The sequence below is a fragment of the Gopherus evgoodei genome, chromosome 5 (genome assembly GCF_007399415.2).
Source record: "Gopherus evgoodei ecotype Sinaloan lineage chromosome 5, rGopEvg1_v1.p, whole genome shotgun sequence".
Taxonomy (NCBI): Eukaryota; Metazoa; Chordata; order Testudines; family Testudinidae; genus Gopherus; species Gopherus evgoodei.
The window spans coordinates 110,341,817-110,361,328 of record NC_044326.1 but is presented as its reverse complement, the minus strand read 5'-3'; the positions used below and the strand labels follow the sequence as shown (position 1 = coordinate 110,361,328).

The 19,512-nt window shown below is 45.0% G+C and overlaps 1 protein-coding gene across 1 annotated transcript in view; it reads left to right on the top strand.

The window, feature by feature from the left end:
- Positions 1-5,019: 5,019 nt before the first annotated feature.
- Positions 5,020-19,512, top strand: part of SLC39A8 (solute carrier family 39 member 8) — a 42,121-nt gene continuing 27,628 nt past the window's right edge. Inside the window, exon 1 of the mRNA XM_030565083.1 lies at positions 5,020-5,271. Coding sequence (XP_030420943.1) covers positions 5,020-5,271 — 252 coding nt within the window. The remainder of the gene's footprint in view (positions 5,272-19,512) is intronic.

The following is a 19,512-nucleotide window of genomic DNA, read 5'->3' as shown; positions in this document are numbered from 1 at the left end:
GCTTTTGACAAAGTGGGTATTCATGCGCCAAAACGTCTGTTAGTCTACAAGGTGCCATAGGACTCTTTGCTGCTTTTACAAAAAATGCCAGAATCCCTCAAACTAACTTTAAAAAAATCTGTGGAAAGTCCAGTAGTAACAACTGAGTAGCTCAATTTGGAAAATAAAAATTAAGGGAAGATGCAATAGATCTTTGCCCAATATTTTTACACACCAATAGCCATATTTCCACTGAAATATCCAACTGCATTTATATGGATTGCTTTATTCCTGGGTGGTTATAGTTTTTAAAAGGAAAGTAATTTACACTAACTACCAACTAAATACTTTTTCACATCTCATTTAGGAACAAATTACTTGAATGAAGAATTCTGGAAAAAATGTTGGTGTGAGGGATATATGCATCTTATCCACCAAACTATAGAATGTAAAATAATTTTTGGTCAGTCAGATTCTTTATTTCATTCATACTAACTTGAATTTGAGATATCTAATAAATAACAAAAAACAGTACAAGCTAATCCACCTTTGATATATGTGGGTGTCAGTAAGATTCACCCACTCACACCAAGGCCGGGTTTGGTGCTCTATGAAGAACTGAATTGCTAGTTACAGACATGATTTTCCATTATCTTGCCCGATGTGCACTCACATTGTACAGGTGAAAATAACTCAAGAAGATGCAAGAAAGTGCTGAATCGGACCACAGAATACAAAAGAGTAACGTTGTATGTTGTTCTTTCACCTCAGTGGCTCTATAAGATTTGGTTAGATTCATTGCCAGACTTGACTGCAAGGGAAAGCACTTCCTTGATTTGTTATCTAAGGAACAAACACTATATTTGGCATATATTAAGATTATATATATATATATATATATATATATATATATATATATACACACACACACACAATCTTAATTAACTCTTCAGTTCTACAAATACTTCTAAACATATATGAACCATTTGATCTTATTACTACTTTCTAGCTCTTTGATGGTCTTTTCATATAACATTCAGCTTAGAAGCTCTTTTAACTGAAAGAGTAAGAATGTATCACTCCATGAGGAAAAAAAAAACACTTTGGCTATCCCCCAGGCAGAGGAGGATTTTCATTCTATAGAGGATTGGTAACAGAAAATAATGCCCGCTGGAATTGCCCAGGAATTCCTTGAACTCGCAGCATTTTGCAAATATAGGCTGAATCTCTAATGCAAATAAGAGTTTATTTAATTATAGTGTTTTTATTATCATTTACATACAGTTGCTGAGAAAATGGGGGACTTTAATCAATTCTGCAATTTAAAACAAAGACAGCACAACTTTGAGAGTGTCTATATCTCAATCAATGTATGGTTTTGACAAAAATGTACTAATAGTCTATAGTTATCTAGCACCCTTCATCCACTCATCTGAAAGCATTTGCAAATCTTAACTTCCAAAGCACCTGCCACACCTAACAAGACATTACTACATCCATCTTACAGATGGATACATTGAAGCAGAATGCATCTTAGGCCCCAGTTCTGCCTCCTGTTTTCTACCTCAGCAGTGCATAGCAGATGGAAAGTACCCTAAAGAAAGTGGGAGCCAAGGTTTTCTTCTGCCACAGTAGAAACCTTGTGTTGCAAAAAGCCAGTTTAATCAGCTCTCTGTCACCTACACCTTTCATTTCAGTGTAGACTGCAGGGAGGAATGGGAAAAGGACATCTAATCATGGGAGTGGCAGGGTAGAGTAGAATTTGTAAAAATATAGTTCTCATTGTGTATTTTTCTGCTTGCCAGTGACATCACTGACAATTTCTTTGCTTCATGATGTTTTGTCACATTGAAATTTTTTTATAGAATTTATACTAAGAAGTTTTATTTGTGAATAAAGTGTCTTTGACCACATTTCCATTACAGTTCTGTTATCCAGGCTACAAGGCCCTCATAATGTAAAACTTTGGTTTCAAGAACAGGAGGCTTTGGGCCAAACACATAGCTAGGGCCAGACCATCAGTTCAGCTAAAGCGACATAGCTCCAAAGAGCTACAATGATTTACCTCTGTTGTTGGTGATGTGCCCCCTTAATACCTACATCTTGATGATACACAGATTTTATTGCCACATAGGAATTGTGAAACCACATCAGACCAGTGAACCATCTAGACCCATCTCCTGCCTCTGATTGTGGTAAATACCAAATGATTTAAAGGAATGTGCAAGAAACTCTTAATACACAATTATAGAATAACTTACTTATAGGAGAAATTTCTTCCTAACCTGAGGCACCTAGTGGTTGGTGGATGTCCTGAAACATGAGAGTTTATATCTTTCAGATTTTTTTTTTAAACACCTCTGATCTAAATAATGAATGTGACAGTTTGGGGGAATATATCTGTGTGCAATTATGGATTCCATTTGGTTTTGTGAACACTATTTGTAATCACACCCATAACTGTGGATTAAATCAGCCATTTTGTGGCAGGAACTTGACATGTAATTTTGTAGTGGAGAGACTATATCTGGAAAGCTGTGTCAGCAGACTCAAGTGCTATCAATGACTCCTGCTTGAAAAAGGGGGATGCCACATGGGTTAAGCTAAATAGGAACAAGACACTTTTATTCCAAAATAAGAGTGTCCACACAGGGAGTTATCCTGCAGTAACTCCATGAGCAAACAAACCCTAATTTACAGTGCTGTGCTTCATAAGAAAAATCTGCTGGGAAATGGCTTCCTTCCCTCCTCCCACCTCCTCAGACCTCAAAACAGGTATGTGGGGAGTGGACAGAGAGTGGAACAGGGAACAGTCAGTTCAGAACCCACAACATGCCAGCCAGCAGAGCTGAGTCAGGAGGAGGAAGAGGTGTAGTAATTTCTCTTAACAGAGCCAATTACAGTAGCAAATTATTATCCTCTGAAGCAGTGGCTTTCAACCTTTCCATACTACTGTACCCCTTTCAAGAGTCTGACTTGTCCTGCACACTGCCAAATTTCACCTCACTTAAAAACTACTTATTTACAAAATGAGACATAAATACACAAAAGTGTCACAGCACACTATTAATGAAAAATGGCGTACCTTCTCATTTTTATCATATCATTATAAAATAAATTGGAATATAAATACTGTATTTACATATCAGTGTATAATATATAGAGCAGTATAAAGTCAGTGTCTGTATGACATTTTAATTTGTACTGACTTTGCTAGTGCTTTTTATGTAGCCTGTTGTAAAACTAGGCAAATATCTAGATGAGTTGATGTACCACCGCTGTGGACCCCAAGGAATACCTAAACTCCTGGTTGAGAACCACTGCTCTGTAGCAAGGGAGGGGGAATCAAAGGAGTTGTGGCTCCTTGGGTTCCCTATGGCTTCTTGAGCCATATTTTTCCTTGGGGTGCCCCTGTGGTGTCATAACAATCAGACCCTTTTTATAGGTTGAGTGGTTGTGACACAATGTAGCCCTTTGCTATATTGTAGGGATAGCACACTTACAATAATACTGGTTTTTGTCATGAGCTTCACAGCTCCGTTAATAATAAATTACTGCTTAAAGCAAGAGTAATTGAAAGGCAAGAATTTCCCTGGAATTAAAAACGAGCTGTGAAGCGCTGATAGATATTAATAACAACATATTAGAAGGGGAGAATGTTTCGGTAGGGCTAATGGGGGGCAGCTGGCACTCTGTACGGAGCACTCGCACAGAATTCGTGCCCTGCACAATCATCCCTCAACATTCCGTTGGCTTTATCAGCTGTGGTGCTCCCTTTTTTATCTCTAACTTCAACCCGAGCTGGAAAAGGACGCGGTCAGTCGTGTGGGAGAGGGACACACCTCTGAGGAGCGAAGGGGAGGGAGAGTCTTGAGGTCTGGGATGGGAGAACTAGCTCCACTTCTCCGTGCCTGCCAAGCCTGACCGATAAATCACTTATTTCCCAGCCCAGGCTGCGGTTCAGCCACATGTTGCTAGGTAGTATGCGGGGCTGCTACATAAGGAACAGGACCTATTCTCTAACCCAGCTCACGTCGGCGGCTCTCTGGCTGGGGGAAGTAAGAGGCCAAAGCTGCTGAGCTGCACGACCGATCTTTAACCCCGGAGCCAGTGCAAGGGCCGGACGACGAACCCGTGCGGGGCGGTGGAATTACAACACGTGCCCCTCCTCGAGCCTTTATCTGGGCAGAGGCAGGACTGTGAAGGAGGCAGAGAGAGCAGGTGAGGACGGCGTACGAGGCGGGAGGAGTGACTCTGGGGGTCACCCAGTGTGTGTGACAGAGGGACTGCAAGACGGGGGGGGGCTGTGAGTGGGGAGCGAGTTTTTAAGGAGGCTGAAAATATTGCTCCTCCGAGCGTTCTGGGGGGCAGCGGCTTCCCGCTGCGCGCGCTGGAGACTCCAGGACGCCGCGCGCTCCTGCGGGGTTTGCGGCTGAGCCTCGCCCGGGTCTGGCTCCTCGGGGCGAGAGACACCGCACGGGGGTGCCCGCTGGGAGCTACGCGCGGAGGCCCTGGGCAGGGCCGGCTCTAGCCATTTCGCTGCCCCAAGCACAGCGGCACGCCGCGGGGGGCGCTCGGCCGCTCGCCGGTCCCGCGGCTCCTGGGGACCTCCCGCAGGCTTCCCTGCGGATGCTCCACCGGAGCCGCGGGACCAGCGGACCCTCCGCAGGCAACCGGCAGAGCGCCCCCCGCGGCGTGCCGCCCCGAGCACGAGCTTGGCGCGCTGGGGCCTGGAGCCGGCCCTGGCCCTGGGTTCCGCGCTGCCTTATCGCCCCGTCTTTTGTGCTCTCTTTGCAGGCGCGCTGAAGCGTTGCTGGGCTGCAGCGTCGCCTCTTCCTTCCCGCGGCGCGGAGGCTGCAGCCGGCCCCCACCCGCCTCCCGCCCGGGGCCGTGGAGACGCCGCGAGGCTGTTGGCGAGCGTGGGGAAGCTGCAGGAGCGGAGCGGAGCGCGTGGGAGGCGGCGAGGAGCCCGGGGGCCAGCGGCGAGCAGCTCCCCGCGCTCGGTCCCCCGCGGCTGGGGCAGCGCCAGGCGGCGCCGAGATGCTCCGGGTGGCGGTGGCGGCCCTGGCGCTGGCAGCTGCCGCGGCATTCGGCCCGCTGGCCGCGGGTGCGCGAGCCCCGCAGCAGGGCGGCCCTGCGGCCGCGGGGGGCTTCGCCGAGGACTTGCTGAGCCTGTTCGGGGAGAACCGCAGCCTCTCGGCAGCCCAGCTCTCCCACCTGCTGCAGACGCTGGGAGCTGCGCGGGAGCAGGGGGCAGCGCTGCAGGGACAGCACCACCTGCACCACAACGAGGTACTGTGCGCCAGCGGGACTTGCCCTGGCCCCGGCCGGGCTTCTCCTCCTGCGGCCCCCGGGCACAGCCGGGCAGGAGCAAACCCTCCCTCCCATCGCTGCTGCTCTCTAAGTTCAGCCTAGCCCCGGGCGCTGCGCGGGCTCAGGTTTGCTTCGGGGGAGCGCAGGCACTATGGTGATGGGGGAGCCCTGAGATAGGCACTGTGAGAATTCACGCTGATGTAGGGTGACCAGATGTCCCGATTCTATAAGGACAGTCCCGCTTTTTGGGTCTTTTTCTTATATAGGCTCTTATTATCGCCCACCTCTGTCCCGATTTTTCACATTTGCTGTCTGGTCACCCTACGCTGATGGGGCCGCTGACACCCGCGGCTGATTTCCCACCCATTTTATTTCTTTGCAATTGCAGGTACATACAGGCAAGTAGATAGCCTCAAAAAGTTACGTGGAAATAAAATAAAACCACATCAAAATCTCGGTTCGTGATCAGCATAATGATGCCCTTCTTCTTGCTAGGGGAATTAAAGGCAGGAAAGTTTTAACCATGCCTGGCAAATGGTACTTGTCTAGCAAAGTGCTGAAAGACAGGCGTGTTAGGGTGTTTAAGATACAGATATAAATATAGAGAAGTCGAAATATTGATGTAAATATCTAGATGGTTTACCCCTTCTGCGGCGTGAGGGAGACCCTGGCGCACGTGTACTTAGAGTGCGCCAGGTTGCAGCCCCTACACCGGCTCCTCACAGCCATCCTCTTGCGTTTTTGGTTACACTTTTCCCCTCACCTCCTTCTGTACGCACTCCCTATCCGTGGCCCCACGAAGTCCCGGGACCTCCTGGTCAACCTCCTCCTCGCCCTGGCGAAAAAGGCCATCCACGCGACCAGGGAGGGGAGGTTGGCCGACGGAGACTCCGGTGACTGTGGGGCTTGCTTCCGCTCCATGGTCCGATCACGCATCCGGGCGGAGTTCCTCTGGGCGGCGTCCACTGGCTCCCTTGACGCCTTCGAGGAGCAGTGGGCGCTGTCCGGGGTTCTCTGCTCGGTGTCCCCGTTAGGTTCCCTCCTTCTGACCCTTTGACCTCACTCCTGTCCCTGTTCTTTTATTAGTTGTCCCCCGCACTCAGTGGGTTCTGTGGCCCTGTGGTTCCTCCCCTTAGGCTGGGGGAGGATCCTTTAGCAGTGGGCGGGCTTTGCCTGCCCACTTCCCAGACACCCAATAGATGGTTTATAAAGTGCTTTGTGAGCAATTAATAGAGAAGTATCCAAAATGTGTACATGTTACATATCACAGGTGTGCATAAGATGCCATCCAAAAGGATCCATTTAATTTGGAAAATATTTTTTTCTTTTAATATTTGTAATAAGCTAATAAAAACAGACCCTTCAAATCAACCTGTATAGCTACATCTTGCAAACTAATTGCCACAAGTTCTTCCATAGTAGGTGACATTAAGTTTTATATGTCTGAAGCTCATTGCAGCTATATTTTCCCACAGCATTGTGTCTGGTTATATCCTCTGCCTGGGTGTGGGGGATAGACTGACCAAAGGTCTGTTGCACAATTTGACACTTACTGCATGCAGTGTACTTACAAAAGTTATTCAAACAGTGGAACCAGATTAAAGTGAAACTGTTTATAGTGAAGGACGGACACCATGACTATTATTGGTGAATTTTTGTATACAAGTTGTGATGTTCTGTATATATGATCAAATCCTGAGGTTGCTTACTCAGTCCTGAAGCAGGAAAGTTTGCTGGATAATAGCAGCGGTGCAACAGACAAAAGTCAATGGGTGTTTTTAGGGTCAAATCCTACCAAGCTGAGTAAGTAGAACTTAGGATTTGGCCTACAGTGAAGTTGTCGGGGTGGTGGTGGTGGTGGAATTACTTGATTTTAAAAGATCCACTGTATAGAGATCCTTTTTTTCAGAATTCTTCATATCTTTTCTTCTTACAGAGTGGAACTTAACTGTTTGTTTACATCAGATAATAAATATGTTAATATTCTGGCTAGATGCCATAGGGATATATGTGGTGGTCTAGGAAAATAACCTTTTTCCCCTCTAAGTCCAGCTATACACAACTCAGATCTCTTCCTCCTTAGACTCAGTATTGCCTTTAAAGTCATCTTAGTTTCAGTTTTCTGTGAACTTTCATGGTTAATATCTCAGAACAGTATGTTTAATTGAGATGGTGAAGGGGAATCCTGAGGGCTGGCAAGAACCCCTTGTTATAAAACTGCCACCATTTGAAGGTTGAGTTAGAATAACTTTACTGTCTAACCCCTCTCAGGGTACAGTTGAGCCATCCCTGCCAGGAATGACTTATAAGTGTATTTCGGAAGAGCAGATCTTTTCTTATTGTATGTAGCTGAGGTGTGTGTGTGTGTGTGTGTGTGTGTGTGTGTGTGTGTGTGTGTGTGTGTGTGTGTGTGTGTGTGTGTGTGTGTGTGTGTGTGTGTGTGTGTGTGTGTGTGTGTGTAAACTAAAAAAAACCAAAAAAATCCCCAGTGTGTATACTTCCCATATCTCCTTATAAAGGCTGCAGTTTATAAAGGGTACAGTTCTGCCATCCTTACTCATGTTGAGTAGATGCTTACTCTACAATTAGCCTAACTGAAAACAAAGTAGTACTCATTGTAAGAGGCTAGGGTGACCAGACAGCAAATGTGGAAAGTCAGGAGGGGGGTAGGGGGTAATAGGAGCCTATATAAGAAAGACCCAAAAATCGGGACTGTCCCTATAAAATCGTGACATCTGGTCATCCTGTAAGAGGGATAGAATTGGGACCAAGGTCTTCATTTCTCCCAACCTATTTCAAATTTCACAAGGTGAACACTGTACCAGTATGCTTTGTATATTTTTAAAGGAAGAAAGTGTGAATGTTTCCAGTTAAGTGCACTAAATACAAGTCTGCAGTTTTGGTTATGGTTGTGAAAATACTTTTCTTTAAAAAAGAAAAGACTGGATTTCCCCAGTCCTCCAGCCTTTTCATCCGCAGTCAGATGGCACAGGGTACTAGGGGAAAAATTTATGTTGTCCCTTTTAAAAAAATCTGCCCTCCTGCACATCTATCATAACTCACTTGAAGCTTAGCTGAAAAGACTTATGCTGCTTCTACATTCTGTTTGGTGAAAGTCCGTTTTAGTGAGAGGAAGTCATGTTACATATGTTGGGTTCTGTATTTGATTTAGAGGAGAAAATTCTGGACATACTTTGGAGTGTATTTATTAGTCTGAGCAGTTAGGAGTATCTGTTCTTTGTATAATAGTTTTTTCCAATCCAATAGACCCCCTCAGTATATGTGCATTCAGTTGTTGTCTCACACCAGTATACGGAAGCCTGTTGTCAAGTGTCCTCACAAATATATATATGCTTGACAACTCAGGCATTTGTACAAAGTGTGCTGATTGCATGTGTGACTGAAGAACTGCTGAATGGCAACTGGCAGAGGTTGCTGGGGTATAGAGGGATCCCCTGAGTTCACCAAAAGAATGTTATGTAATGTAACGTCTCTGTTGAAAGCCTGTATCACATTAGACATAATAACCATTGTGAAATGTCTATGGAGAATGTGTGAGGAGTTGTGTGTGTTTTATTTATTATATAGAAGCACACAACGCCATACATTCTTCTTACACTGTCTGTCTGTTGTTTAAAAACCAGTCACTCAAAGGTACCTAGTCTTGAGACAAACTCTTGAGACAGGAGATGGGAGACATTTATCTCTAATGGGGGTGATAGTGCATTGTATGTCATACAGTAGTAGTTGTCACCACCTGGGTCCCAGGATATTAAAGAGATGGGGTAGGTGAGGTAATATCTTTTAGTGGACCAACTTCTTGGTGAGAGACCATAGTTCTCAGACCTGAAGAAAAACTCTGTGTGGTTTGAAAACTTGTCTCTCTCACCAAAAGAAATTGGTTCAACAAAAGTTATTACCTCATCCAGCTTGTCTCTCTAATAGAAGTCTATTAGCATTCTAAGTAAAATGCTAACAAAGAGCTGACCTGAGTATGAAATTAATAGGAAGAGGTAAACAGAGTGGAGAGGGGAACCCTATCTTGAGATGAACATCAGAGGTCTGCTCTTGTATATTTAGAGGTGCAAAAACACCCTGGCATCTTTCTCCCAGGGAGTAAAGGACAGCAAATCCGCATCAGGAAAAAGGCTCTCAACCAGGCTTGGTTGAAAACAGTGAAGAGAAACCCTTAGATAGCAGTGAAATTTGGACTTTAGAATGTATGTTGTTGTTTATATGTAATCATTTTGTTCCCATCTCTCTCACTGGCTTTTATTTGAATCTCTATTCTGTCTTAAATGATTTCGTTTTGTTTTATAATTGAACTCAAGTGCTGTGCACAATACAGGAGCTCAGAGCTGGCCTTAGGGAAAATAGCACCTTGGGCAAACTTGCATTTTGGTGCCCCTGACCTCTGTGGGTGTGGCACCTCCCCATTGCCCCTGGTCCTCCATGGGCTCCCCACCCCATCTTCCCCCCGTAACCCCTGCACTGTGCCCCCTTTGCCCTGAATGCCTGTGCCCCCTTTTGTACCCCTAATCCCTACACCCCTTTTACTCTCAACCTCTGCCCCCTTCTGCACCCCCACTCTACCCCCTGCACTGTGCCCCTACCCACTGCACCGTGCCCCTTCATCTCAACCCCTGCACTCCCTGTACCCCTTCACTCCTACCCCTGAACCTCCTGAGCCCAACCCCTGCACTTGCATGCCTCCTCACCCCAACACTTGACTCCTCATGTGCCCTTAACCCCTGCAGTGTCTCCCCTTCCTCCCAACCCCTGCCCTTCCTGTACCCCAACCCCTGCACAGTCCATACCCCTGCACCCCAACATTTGCCCTCTGCACTGTGCCCCCTTCACTCCTACCCTCTGCACTGTGCCCCTAACCCTTTCATCCCTCTCCTGCACCCATGCTGGGAAAACTGACCTTGATGCACAAAGCAGCTGACATTGCTGCTTGCTCCTCTGCCCCCTGCAGCCCTAGGGGGTTGTGGGGGTGATGGGCAAGGAGCTATGTCAGGGCTTCCTGCAGCCAGGTCACTTTCCCTGCGGGCTGTGTAAGGGGAAGGAAGGAGAGCAGCAGCTGCTGATGCCTCAGCACAGCCCAGGTGGGGAAGTGACCTGGATGCAGGGAGCACTGGTGTGTGTGTGTGTGTGTGTGTGTGTGTGTGTGTGTGTGTGTTGGGGGGACGGGAAGGTGAAGAGGTGTGTGTGCATGTGTTGAGGGGAGTGTGTCTGTGCTTGAGTGAGTGTGCTCTCTCCTTAAGAAAGCACTCAGGGTCAGGAGCCTGAACTAGGCTTGTTCAGACACTAGCAGCTCTTGGACCCAGAAAGGCAGTGGTGCACAGAGATATCCCCCTGTGCATAACCCCAGCTTAGTGGAAATCAGGTACATGGGTGGGAAGATAGGGACATCCCACTATAAGCCCCCCTGGCTCCCTCCACAGAACAGACAGGAGGACACTCCCAGCGTGGAGTGGCCAGGGGTGACTCTAGGGACGAAGGGAGGGCAGGGTGGGGGACAGGAACAGCATCAGTTGCACACATGGAGCAGGGTGGAGGAGTCAGTCACCTGGCTCTGATGGCTAGTTGTCTCTCCCCCAGCCCCACACTGCTGCTCTCCTGTCTGCCCTGCTGCCTCCATCAGCCCAGTTGGCCTCTCGGCAGCAGGTCAGGTGGAAATCCAAACCCTGCGCATGACACTCCCTTGGGCAGGCTGCCCTGGGCTGGGGCTCATACGGCCCACCTCAGAGGCTGGCCCTGGCAGTGGTTTATGGTGAAATGGGTAAACTGAGACACACTGTTCCTTTGGGAACACATAATGTGGGTATTTCCAATGCATATCCAGTGATCAGGGGTTGGATGCCACAAGAAGACATGTTAAAGGGACTTGGAAGCTGGGTTACATCTGTTGTCAAATTGCAATGCACAGCCAGGACTGGTACTGCCCAGAGGGGAGTGATTGAATGAGTGACGGGCTGCTCCTATTACAGAATTTAATACTCAGCTAGTACAGGCATGATTCCTTCATGCTGGAGGCAGCTGGTAACAAGGTGACTCTCAGTCCTGGCTTTCCTGAAAAGCATCTTAGAATGCAAACAACACTCTGAAATGTGCTCATAAGTCTACAATTTGGAACTTCCACTGGTTATGATAGAAGACATGGAGCCCAGGAAACTAAAGCTGTTTACTCCAGTCAAGATGCTCCTTTTCTCCGTAAAAAGATCCCCTTTCCCAAGCACAAGCCACCCTCTGAGGAGAAAATTGATCCTTCCTGGACTGCTATTCTGATACGTATGGTACTTCCAAACTTGGGTATGAACAATCTTTGTAAGTATTTTCCCAGTGTTAGTCTATTTTTACTGCAACACTAATAGTAACAATTTGAGTAGCCCCGCTAATCATCTGGCCCCTAAACCTCCAGAATATATCCCAAGCCCTGACACTGAACAATTGGAGGTGAAACTAGGAGTTGTCCTGCTTTCTTCAAAATCTGAGTCAGTTTTGGATATGCAAGCCCAAGGAAAAGGAATACTGTGCTTCTGTACCCATGGATTACTTTGAGAAGACCAGGTCCAGGGCAGAACAAAAGGTGATGGAGCTTGAAGGAATACTTGTAATCAGCCACTTATGGTGACTGACATTGTGTGATGTCAAGGGAAACACATATATTTTCAGAGAAACACAAGAAAAATCCTTAGGCCAAGTATCAAATAGCTCATTGTTTTAAATAAGTATCCTTTTTGATACATCTGCTCCTGTTATTTGATATGTTTTTCTCGCTTTTCCTTGAAATTCTCTTTATTTTATTTAATCTTAATCTTTTTCTCATCATCTTCTCTCCGTAAAAGCCAAATGAGGAAACATTATAGTGATAAGTCATGAAAATAAAGTTTAGGAAAGACTTATTCTCAGAGTACTGAAATCAACAAAATTAGCAGACACTGGCCACTCTGAATCAACACCATTTTTTTTCCATTTGACTGATCTTTAGATATTAATACAAAATAACATTTTCAGTATAACATACAAGGTACACATGTGCAACTATCTTTTACACTATAACAAAATTAAACCACACCTAATCTTATCTCCTAAGGTTCACAGTAGTATGATTGTTCAGATACAAGCATTGGAGGACTAAAATACAGGCTCTCTTTACAAGCCTTTATAGCAGTGTTCTCTAACCTTTTTACAGACAAGATCACTTTTTGAATTTAAGTGCAACCCAGGATCTACCCTGCCCCTTCCCCAAGGTCCCGCCCTGCTCACTCCATCTGCCCTCTCTCTGTAGCTCACTCTCCCTCACCCTCACTCACTTTCACCAGGCAGGGGATTGGGGTATAGGAGGGGGGTGAGGAGTGCAAACTCTAGGAGGGAGTTTGGGTGCAGGAAGGGGCTCCCAGCTGGGGCAGAGAGTTGCGGTGCAGGAGGGGGTTCAGGGTGCTGGCTCTGGGAGGGGCCTCAGGGCTGGGGCAGGGGGTTGGGGTGCAGGAGGGGTGCAGGCTCTAGCTTGCACTTACCTCAGGTGGCTCCTGGTTGGCAGCATAGCAGGACTAAGGCAGGCTCTCTGTCTGCCCCGGCCCTATGCAGCTCCTGGAAGTGGCCATCATGCTCCTGTGGCCCCCGGAGGGAGGGCATGTGACTTTCTGCACTGTCCCTCTCTTCCGGCACCTCCCCTGCAACTCCCATTGGCTACAGTTCCCAGTTCCTGGCCAATGGGAGCTGTGGGGGCGGTACTTGCAGTGCGTGGAGACTCCTCCGCCTCAGTGACACGTTGGTCACTTCCTGGAGTGGCGCGGGGCCAGGGCAGGCAGGGAGCCTACCTTAGCCCTGCTGCACCACCAGACTTCTAGTGGCTAGATTTCAACTGTCAGAGGCACCAGGATCGAGCAGTTGATTGTGAACTACCAGGGGGTGACCACTGCTTTGTATTAACAAGAGTGCTTACAAAGAAGTTGGACAGTGGTGGAAGAAAATTTGGTGACATCATCCCTTAAAATTACAGATGGGGGAATCAGTAGATGTAAGAATTGTATTTCAAATGCTGGGTCTGATTTTATAGATTGACTCTATCATAGCTAAATGTTTTATAAAGAAAAAGAACATAGTAAAACCAGATGAAGCATTTGAAGATTGTAACAATATAATATGTTCAAAGTCTTTAAATAATAATGTCAGTTAGGTTTCTTTAGAAACAAGTAGTTTCTAACTAGAGATGGTCCACAATAGGAACCTACTGTTCGGATTCCCTCAAATTTCTGTGGTTTGGATTAAAAGGAAGCTGGATATGAACTCATCTGATTATTATTTATTGATTTTTTTTGTAACACTAAAACCTAATTTCTGTAGCCTGTCTTTACTTGTAAACTTTTGCTTCGTGTAAGATATAGCTAGGGTGAACATCTGTATCCGCTAAGGCAGAATACCACCTGTTGCCTCAGCCTTCTGACCATCCCTTCAGGTTTGCTTGGCAGTGTAGGGAGGGGCAGTATGCATACAACTTAGATATGCAGTTGCATCCTGCATCTTACGCTTCACGTTTTCTGTATGTCTCAGGCCTTGGTGAATGTGGGCACTGATGGGCTCTTCCCCTCTGCAGGCCAGCAATTTACACACTCCACTGTTTTCCACTCATATAGTGGACACATATAGTGTCTTATGTAGGAGGTCAGACTAGATGATCACAATGGTCCGTTCTGGCCTTAGAATATAGGACTCTGTGAGTACTGAATCCCTTGTCTTCTCTACACCCACAATTTACTCAGTCCACGGCCTCTGTAGGAGCCATGTGCCCCAGTTTACCATCATCACTTCAGAGCAATGCTCTCCTTAGATGTGTCTATAGTAAAACCAAATTGAAGTTTATTTAACTAAACTTGAATTAAAGATTAAATAAAAGCAAATAAAAGGATTGGAAACACCAGGTTACAGATATAAGACAAATATAAAATGCAATCTAGAGACTATGCTTATTAACAATTTACTTTACTGTCTAATAAGGTATTTTTCACCCAAAGGTTAGTCTTTACAGCACTTGTCCAGTCCAGAGAGCTGGGATCCACTTTTCATGAGACACTCCTGCTCGCAGACTGTTGCCTCAGTAACGGGTGACACTTGTGCACTCTTCCCTTCTCCTATACAGTCCTTGACATTTGTGTTTGTCAGCACTCAAGTCTGCAACTGCTTCAGACTGTAAACACAGTACTGGCTGAACTGACAGATGTCAGCTGTTTTCAGTGTTGAGTGAGAGTCAGCGACAAGTTTCACCTCCTCCAGTTCTGGAAATCCATACTTACCATGATGCTTAGCTACATTTTTAGCTTTTGATAGAGACCACATATGACCCTCTGTGGTGAAATATCAAGGAGATGATTGGACACAGATGTAACATACTTCCAGGACATGCCTGGCCATATCTTGGCATGTCACACTCCCCTCCAGCATCCAATTCTCCTTTTTGCATGGGAACTAGGCTGGTTCCACTGCCTGGGAAAAACTTCACCAGTAGAGGAGAAAACTCAATTTATCCCTAAGTTAGTTGCTGGGGAAAATGTTAATTTGTCTTTGTGTCTTTCTTCTATCCCAAATCTTAGGCTAATTTAAAAAGGATATCAGATGGGCATGTAGTACATGCGTCCTTTGCAGCCCCTAGTGCACTACCTATTTCTTTGTTCAGCATTCATTTGGGTTGACAGCTGAGGTTAGCATTTCAAGTGAGAACATCTGTAAAGCCTAGTGCTACTACAAGTGATAGTACTACCACTTATTACTACTGCTAAAACACTGACTTAGCTTAGTGATTTGCAAAGGAGCTACACGCAAAACATAACAAAGGTATAGGAATCAATCTTTATGGAAGGAGAAGAACAGAGAGAGAGAGAGAGAGGTGAAAGTTGCTGTTAATATGTTATGAAATGCTGTTAGTCAGAAATGTAGCAAGTTTTTCTGTTTGTTCCTTTGTTTTTAAATCCTCTTGGAAATATCCACCTAATATTATACATTTTTTTTATTTTTTTTTACTTTTATCCGGGATTACATTTTCTGGCATATTCTAAACAGTGCTGAGCATAGAGATAGTGCCCAGCGAATAATACAAATCATGATAATACTCAACTTTATGGACACTGTGGATGCAATTTCTTTTCTTTGTTCTGAAATTGGCCTGGATATAGCTGAAACTCTAAGAATTTGAGGCATAAACATCTGATACTCATACAACACTTTCTTATTCCTTCCTCAGGAAACTCAGGGAAAAAATGGCAAAACAAAATGGTTTTCAGTTAAAATGTAAAATTGCACAGCAGCCATTGCTCTGTCACTGGTGTAGACATGTGGGCAGAGTTGGCATCGAGGTTTGTTGCATGGATTGGTTCCTGAGTTAGAGTTACTATGGTGTGGTGTGTAGTTACTGGTGAGAATATGCTTCAGATTGGCGGGTTGTCTGTAGGCAGGGACTGGTCTGCCTCCCAAGGTCTGTGAAAGTGAGGGATCGTTGTCCAGGATGGGTTGTAGATCGCTGATGATGTGTTGGAGAGGTTTTAGCTGGGGACTGTATGTGATGGCCAGTGGAGTTCTGTTGGTTTCTTTCTTGGGCTTGTCTTGCAGTAGGTTTTTAGGCACCCAAAGATGCAGCTAGTGGGGTTTACAAAGCACCAGGGCTGGCTTTAAGCCGATTCACTCAATTCCCCGGAATCAGGCCCCGCGCCTAAGAGGGCCCTGCTCTGGGGGTCTTTGGCAGCATTTCAGTGGTGGGGGGACCTTCAGTGCCACGGCAGACCCGGAGTGGACCCCCCCTCCTTGAAGTTCCACTGAAGCCCCGGACTGATGCCGGGTATTGGAATCGGGCTCCGCGGGTCATAAAGCCGGCCCTGCGAAGCACCTAACCTTCTAAGCGCTTTTGAAAAAAACTTTTAAAATCCAGCCCTTAGTCGCTCTCTGCCTCAGTGCCCCATCTGTACAATGGGGATAACAGCACTGCTCTACCTCACTGAGGGGCTATGAGGAGAAATAGATTAAACATTGTGATGCAGTCAGATGCAACAGTGATGGGGCTACTTGCTATCCCTTCCCTTGGTTTTGCCTCCTTCTTTTCACTAATCCCTTTCACATCTTCCTCTTTTCTGAATGTAACCTCTGCTGTATTTGTTGAGTCCCCTACATTATATCTTCAATCCCCGCCCGCCCCCACAGAGGGATTCCTGTTTTCCAGGCTCATCTAAGGACATTCAGATCCTTATTTTAATTACCAGCCTTTTCTTATCTTAATCACCCTGCCTCTGTTTATAATCAAAATACTGACTCCCTGCTCCAGGGGCATAAGCTGGGAGCAGTGCCTCTCCTCTGCAGAACTCACATTCCACACTCAGGCTGTGCTGCAGTTAAGAGCTTTATCCGGGGCTAGGATGTGTGCCATGAGCAAACTTCCTGTATGAAACCTGGGGAAGAAGCGCCCCCAGCCCCGTAAGTGGTGCCCCTGGGGATGTTAATTTATTAGTCTTCAGAGTTAACAGCCTATGGAAGTGAATGGGGGCAGTTCTCTTTAGAGCTATTGTTTCAGCCTGTCTGACAGCAGATTCAGAAAGCCAACACTGCATTTGAAATGTTTGCTTTGCAATCAAAAAGGCTAGATGCTTAGGTCATTTTTCTCCTCAAAGGTGTCTCTTTATGTTAGCAGAAAAACAGATGTTACAGATCCAGGATTAGGTAAAACAGGAACATGTTTAATACACAGGTGTAGGCTTCTTGCCTACAGTACTTTATAGCTGCCCAGAAGGAACTGCTTTAATTTCAAAGTGGGTATGTGGGAAAGTTCCAGAAGGGTCATCCTCTAAGAGAGACATATACCCTAAAGAATACACACATAGAGACTTTAATAAGAGTAGGTTAGTAATTTTCCATTGAAGTGAATTTTAATGTTGAATTGAGTTGAAAAGAAATATTTTTGCTTTGGTTCAACAAAACACTTTGCTTCAGGAATGTCATTATGTTTCAACATTTAAAAAAGTTGATTTGGAACTTTCTGTCTTGTGAAATATGTCAACATATTGACCTTTTATCCCTATTCGGGATGGAAACAAAATTTCAAAATATCAGAATTTCCTGAAGAATGGAAGTTTTGATTGTTAGCTCAGCTGTAACTCTCATTTCAGTCCCTGCTCTTGGCTGCTCAGTTTGAGAGAACATGATTTTCAGAGGTGCTGGGTGTACACAGCTGTCAGCTACATCAGTTGGAGTTGTGGGTGCCCAATACCTCTGGAAATTAGGCCAAAGGATTTTCAAGTTGGGCACTCAGCAACTGAGGCACCCAAAATCAGTAGGCACTTCTTAAAAAGTTGCCCTTAATTTTTAATCAGAAGAAACATTAAATTACGCAGAAGCCTATAGAGCTGCCAGAGGAGTGCTGAAATAGTATTCTACCCCATTCTGACTCACTTTGAGATTTTATAAAATCATATTGCAGGCTATCCAGAATAGTGTGTAGTTTGGCTTGGTTATCATGTACCACACTGGGACAAATCCTGTCATGGCTGGCATAGGTTCAACAATAGTATAGACAGATATCAAAGGGGTAGCCATGTTAGTCTGTATCCACAAAAACAACGAAGAGTCCAGTGGCACCTTAAAGACTAACAGATTTATTTGAGCATAAGCTTTTGTGGGTAAAAAACCCACTTCTTCAGATGCATGGAGTGAAAATTACAGATACAGGCATGAATATATATATTGGCACATGAAGAGAAAGGAGTTACCTTATAAGTGGAGAACCAATGTTGACAAGGCCAATTCAATCAAGTGTCAGCCGCCCCCGCACCTGAAGCAAACAGACAGCCTCCCAACCTGAAGCACATACTCACCAGCAACTATACACCACACCACAGAACCCCTAACACAGGAACCAATCCCTGTAAGAAACCTCGTTGCCTACTCTATCGCCATATCAACTCTAGCAACACCATCAGAGGACCCAACCACAGCAGCCACACCATCAGCAGCTCATTCACCTGCACATCTACTAATGTGATATATGCCTTCATGTGCCAGCAATGCCCCTCTGCTATGTACATTGGCCAAACTGGACAGTCTCTATGTAAAAGAATAAATGGACACAAATCAGACATTAGGAATGGTAACATACAAAACTCATCAGGAGAACATTTCAATCTCCCTGGACATTCTATAACAGATTTAAAAGTAACTATTCTTGAACAAAAAAACTTCAGAAACAGACTTCGAAGAGAAACAGCAGAACTAAAATTAATTTGCAAATTTAACACCATTAATTTGGGCTTGACTAGGGACTGGGAGTGGCTGGCTCACTACAAAAGCAATTTTCCCTCTCTTGGTATTAACACTTCCTCATCAATTATTGGGAGTGGACCAAATCCACCCTGACTGAATTGGCCTTGTCAACACTGGTTCTCCACTTGTAAGGTAACTCTCTTTTGTTCATGTGCCAGTATATTTATGCCTGTATCTATAATTTTCACTCCATGATCTGAAGAAGTGATGTTTTTTACCCACCAAAGCTTATGCCCAAATAAATCTGTTAGTATAGACAGAGTCCTCACTAACGTGCCTCTGATCAGGTACAGGCTTTTTCAGAAAGTCCAGTTCAATAGATATAGAAATATTGCCTCTCATCTAAATCTGTTACATGCAGCCATACAAAAAGTGATGTCCAAAGAATATATAACTGAAGCATAATGAAAAGCTGTATATTACTGTTAAGTACATTTGTAGTGTAGTTTAGACCTAGAATTCAGGTATGATATATATCTTAAACAATCTTAAAAAGTAACCTTCACATAATTATTTGAACCCAAATATGAAGAAAACAAAAGTTTTGATTAGTTGGTGTAAATGGTTGTTGACAGATATCTCCATCTCCCCATCTGACAATTTCTTTAAATGGTATTCTTTTGATCCCATCAACAAGATTTAAGAGTTTGGGTGTTACATCATCATTTTCAATAGTGGAGAGAGATCTTCAGTCCATTGATAAGGCTATGATATCTTTTTAACGACTTACAGAATATCACTAGGGCTGAGACATTAGCTCAGCAAGGAGGATTTGGAATCCTTGATAAATTCTTTCATGTTTTCAAAATTATTGCATTTTATTTATGATGTCCCTGCTTGAATTATTTCTAGTTACAATAGAACCTCAGAGTTGTGAACACTTTAGAAATGGACGTTGTTTGTAACTCTGAACAAAAT